This window comes from Penaeus vannamei, unplaced genomic scaffold (genome assembly GCF_042767895.1).
Source record: "Penaeus vannamei isolate JL-2024 unplaced genomic scaffold, ASM4276789v1 unanchor283, whole genome shotgun sequence".
In the NCBI taxonomy this organism is placed as follows: Eukaryota; Metazoa; Arthropoda; class Malacostraca; order Decapoda; family Penaeidae; genus Penaeus; species Penaeus vannamei.
This window is the reverse complement of record NW_027213287.1, coordinates 1-5,000: the sequence shown is the minus strand read 5'-3', so window position 1 is coordinate 5,000 and position 5,000 is coordinate 1. Positions and strand designations below refer to the sequence as shown.

The 5,000-nt window shown below is 40.1% G+C and overlaps 1 protein-coding gene across 1 annotated transcript in view; it reads right to left on the bottom strand.

Annotated features, from left to right (window-relative positions):
- Positions 1-3,900, bottom strand: part of LOC113819395 (neuronal acetylcholine receptor subunit alpha-6) — a 6,970-nt gene extending 3,070 nt beyond the window's left edge. The window contains exons 1-4 of the mRNA XM_027371639.2: positions 3,696-3,900; positions 1,736-1,917; positions 1,314-1,423; positions 396-612 (exon numbers count right to left, since the gene is read on the bottom strand). Of these exons, the coding sequence (XP_027227440.2) occupies positions 396-612; positions 1,314-1,423; positions 1,736-1,917; positions 3,696-3,756 (570 nt within the window). The 5' untranslated portion in view covers positions 3,757-3,900. The remainder of the gene's footprint in view (positions 1-395; positions 613-1,313; positions 1,424-1,735; positions 1,918-3,695) is intronic.
- Between the last annotated feature and the right edge of the window lie 1,100 nt (positions 3,901-5,000).

Below are 5,000 nucleotides of genomic sequence, written 5' to 3'. Positions count from 1 at the left end.
TTAGACAACTTATTCTCCTTCCTTAGACGCATAAATATCCTTCCTTTGATCTACTCGCCCTCTATCCCTGACTCTCCTCCTCCTATCGAATAGCGTTCCTACTTTGCTATCTCCCTACCCCTTACGCTAACGCCTCTCTCCCATCTCTCTCCTCTCTCTCTCCCCTCGCCCTCTCTCCTCTCTCCCCTCGCCCCTTCCCTCTCTCCTCTCTCTCCCCATACCATAAAACCGTTGAAACTCAAGTAACTTTACCTCTTCCAACACAATGCTTTACCATAGTACTTTATGACCTATGGTGTCAAGTACATTCAATTGCTTAAAACGGCAAACATATTGAACAACAACGTAACTTCTAAAGAAAAAGAAAAGATCCTCTCCATAAAATCTGTACTTACATTGGTATCGTTACTGAACAGCTGAACGTCGATTTCCCAGCCGTTCTTCGTCCAGGAGCCGAATAACAACACACATTTCTGCGTGTCGTAAGGCCAGTAGGTCAAGTCCAAGGGGCACTCGGCTTGGAAAATGGACGGAGGAACCCACAGTACAGTCCCTTCCGGATAGACGACGAGGTGCACGTTCCCGTAGTGGTCGGTTTCCGAGTGGTCGGCGCTGGGAGGAAAAGGAAAAGTTCCATACAGTATACTTAGATAGACCCTGTATATCATATAGACGAGGTCTATATAATATACTTATATAGACCATCGGTTCGGTTATACTTATACTTATATAGCATCGGTTGGCTATCGCAGTGTGTAACAGGGAGGGGGGATTAGATGGGAACAGCTCAGACTTCTTTGGAAACGTATATGACATGTTTTCCGTCTTTATCGCTCTCTCTCTCTCTCTCTTTGCTGACAACGACCTAGGCTCTTGACGCGGAAGATAATTTTAAATGATCAATCTCTCTATATATATTTATACAAGTAATTTGACATTGTTTGCTTGGAGTTAAATTTGTTTTACTCCTGTAGTGTATGTCATTCAAATCGATTAGTTGCCCATCTTATATATAGTTTTCTTGTAGCCTTTCACTCAGTAACATTCTTTCTATAAAACACGTATGTTAACTCCAGCAGTGAGATGAAATACTAATGTCAACAAAAACGTTCCCTGCCTTCACTGCATCACACACACACACACACACACACACACACACACACACACACACACACACACACACACACACACACACACACACACACACACACACACACACACACACACACACACACACACTCAAACAACGCGAAAAAAACCCACCAAAGACCACATCATTGCCAACAGACAGAAAGCGGAGATCACGAACTCACTTGTTATACAGGGTGAGGTCAGGCTGCCAGAGCTCGTGGTCCCCCATGTGGAGTATCTTGAGGCCTCCGTAGTCCTTGTAATCCCACTCTAGTCTCGGGTCTTGCCATCGCTGGGAACAGACAGAGAAAATAGTCATTTCCTATTTGCTTTCATACGCGAAGTTCAAAATGTTCGCTAAAGTGATAGCATTTAAGTTAAATTTTCACACAATCGCATATAATCCACCGTGATATTACTCTGCATTTTTGAATCCTTATTGAATATTAGCATTAGCATTAAAATCATGTTAGATTCATGAGAATTACGCAATAAAATTTAACATTTATACATATATACAAAACACAATACACGTCACCAATTATTAATTACAATTAATCCTCCGCTATATAATGGGGACGACTGAGGACTTGGTATATCTCACCATCCTCGTCCAGGCATTGAGAGTGAGGACTTGCTTGGTTTCATCTACCATTATGCCGTTGATGACGAGTCCGAACTCAACTGCCGTGGTTCCATTCTGGTCTCGGTGAGGGAGGGCCAGCTTGTCATAGTCCTTGAGCAATTTCTTACGTAGCTTTTCGTTCATGTTGTAATTAGGCACGTCTGTTCCGCGTCCGAAGGTGGAGGGAAGCGGAATGGTTATATGGAAAAGGATCAAGGCAAAGTGGAGCTTCTAATTCGAAAGATCATGAATATAAACATAACTTTCCTGGGGTATTCGTGTGGAAGAAAAAGTATTCGTGGGTGGGAATGTATAGACACCGCCCTTATGTATGTATTATGCACACACACACACACACACACACACACACACACACACACACACACACACACACACACACACACACACACACACACACACACACACATACACACACACACACACACAGACACACACACTGATTTTTTTTCCCAAGAGTATTCTGACATGTATGTATGATAAGGAACTCTTCGTTGTCATAAATAAAAGAAGATAATTTTGGTTTTACTTTTGTTAATCATATCAATATCAGGGTAAATCATATTAATAATTATGCATCACTACATTTGATATCTCACAGTACACCATAATTGGCTAAAAAAATGATGCCATTAGATCCACCCCTTTTTTGACGGTTAATTTGATATGGTAACTACTATTTCAGTGCATTTTTCTTTGAAAATGTTTCAGTAATAACAATGGAAAATGATAAAAAGAAAGAAAAAACATTTTCAATAAACGAAGGCGGAGTGTTATTTTAAATAAATCGTGTGTATATTTGATAAGAATGTGTATATGTATCTATAAATCTTTCTGTGTCTCTATCTACTCATATACCTATTTATCAATCGATTTATGTATGCCGATCTATGCATGCATGTATGTTCATGTGTGTTTACACCCATACATATATATGTAATATATAAATATATACACATAACACACACACAAACCTATCTATCTATATATTCCGTAGATCCATACACAGTGACCTGGTATGCCGAAAGCAGCATACTGAAAAAGCTTCGCAAGATATCTCGGAATTAGTCTGTGATTTCCACTCTTTCAGGTCTTTCATGCTGCCATGTTGGCGATATGGTTGCTCTTTTGAGCTAATTATAAAGCGCACATTTCCTTCGACCTAGATGTACACTAGCAAAGTTAATGCTTGATAATAACCAACATGGCTAGTGCTAAGTCAAGGTCAGACAACCCCGGTCCAAGAAATAATGAGCCATCCATTTTCTTTGGGCTGGAGACTCGCTCCTTTAGCAATGGCCTGGACACAAAATTCAGAAAAGGAAACACTGTCCCAATAAGTTCGAATTAAAAACGTATTAATCTTGCTTCGTTTCTGCTGCTTCGCGGTCCTTTCCAAGGGTTAGACGTTGCTTTCAAGGCTTCGCTCGCACACCCATGTAGGAAACCGAATTATAGAGCCTAGTTGTATACAAGGAAGGTATATGTGTGTGAGTTTGTGTAACTTGCATTGCTTATCACTGACGTTCATGAAATCACTAGGACGTGCAATGTTTCGCGTATTTCAAGTGGGATACAGAGTTGTGCAAATTCAGAACATGGCCTTAATAACAGTTCCATGGAGAGTGAAGCCATTACGGAGTGCATACAAATTATTATAGTATCAAGTTCCATATATTGTAGTCTGTAGGTATGCGTGTCTTTTAAGATTTTCCAGAGCACATGCTGCCAATTTCCATGCCTTCGTTAAACTACGTACTTTCGAAATGTTAAAATTATACCTTTTAGCAACTTTACAGTACAATACATTGAGAAAAATGATTAGAGATCTACACTTCATAGAGGAAAAGGGGCGAGATAAATAGCATAAAAGTATAATCAACAGAACCAGAAAAAACTATGGATTTGCGAGAGCCATTACCTGCAAGAGCCAGCGACGCGAGCACGGTCACCATGACTAAAAAGTAAGTCCCAGCCTCCATCCCGGTCTCAGCCGACGCGACCTCTCCCTCCTTGCCAAAGAAACCGAACCAACAAATAATCTGAAAAGCGACGAGGGATAACCCGGGCAAGGCCAATAGCCCCTCGTGTCACTGCGTGCCGTGACGGAGCCAGCGGGGAAGTGTTCCTGGCGAGGCGGAAGTGGACACTCGTCGCTGGGGCCGCCTGCATGACGGTGCCGCTGCCCGCCGAGGCTCGGGTGACGGGGGCGGAGCCAGGTGCCGCCGGACGCAGCCAGCGGTCCCGGAGCCCTGGCGAGGCGAAGAAGACGGGCGCGCGCGAAGGGCTCGGGCGGGAGGCGGGACAGCTGTCTTCACATCACATTTGCTGTTATTATTATTATCATTATTATTGAAAGTATTACTATCATCATTATCATATTTTTTCTATTATTATTATTGTTATTGTTATTGTTATTATTATCAATATTATTATTATTGATATTATCATTATTGTTGTTATTATTATTAATATTATTATCATCATCGTCATCGTTTTTATCATTATTATTATCGTTATTGTTATTACTATCATCAGCATCATCATCCCCATCATTACTATTATTTTCATTATTTGTACTTATACTGCTATTACTATTATTATTTTTGTTAATATTATTATTGTTATTATTAGTAATATTATTACAACTATCATTAATGTTATTCCTCTCTCCCATAGGTACACGCAGTGGCTTTTCTAGAAAAATATTTTAGTTGAGAACTATGATGTGTTGGGAGGGGGATTGATAGATACACGTTATTATTGTTATTATCATCTCTCTCTCTCTCTCTTTTCATGTTTTTCTTTCTCTTTTTTCCTCATTCTTGTTGCATCCACCTTTTCTTCCTTATTTCTTCACCTTTTCTTCCCTCTCTCTCTCTCTCTCTTGAGTTAAACCTGAGTGTACTGAAGACCTTTCTTTATGAATTTTCAGGGCATTTAACTCCCCTGAACCACAGGTTTTAATTTACTTCTTACATAATTGAGGTAAATGTCACCCTTTTCCTGCTTGAACTGTACCATCATCTTATAACCTTATTAAGGGACTTTCTCCCCCCCCCCCCAGGTACATTAGCCTTATTTCTACCGTGTGTATTTCTTGTATTCTTATATAGAGAAAGTGGATATATTTTTTCATGGATAATAGTTTTTTCAATAGATAATAGTATGCCTTTATTTTTTCAAAAATAAGTTGGGTTATATACCCAAAAAATGGGTTTATCCA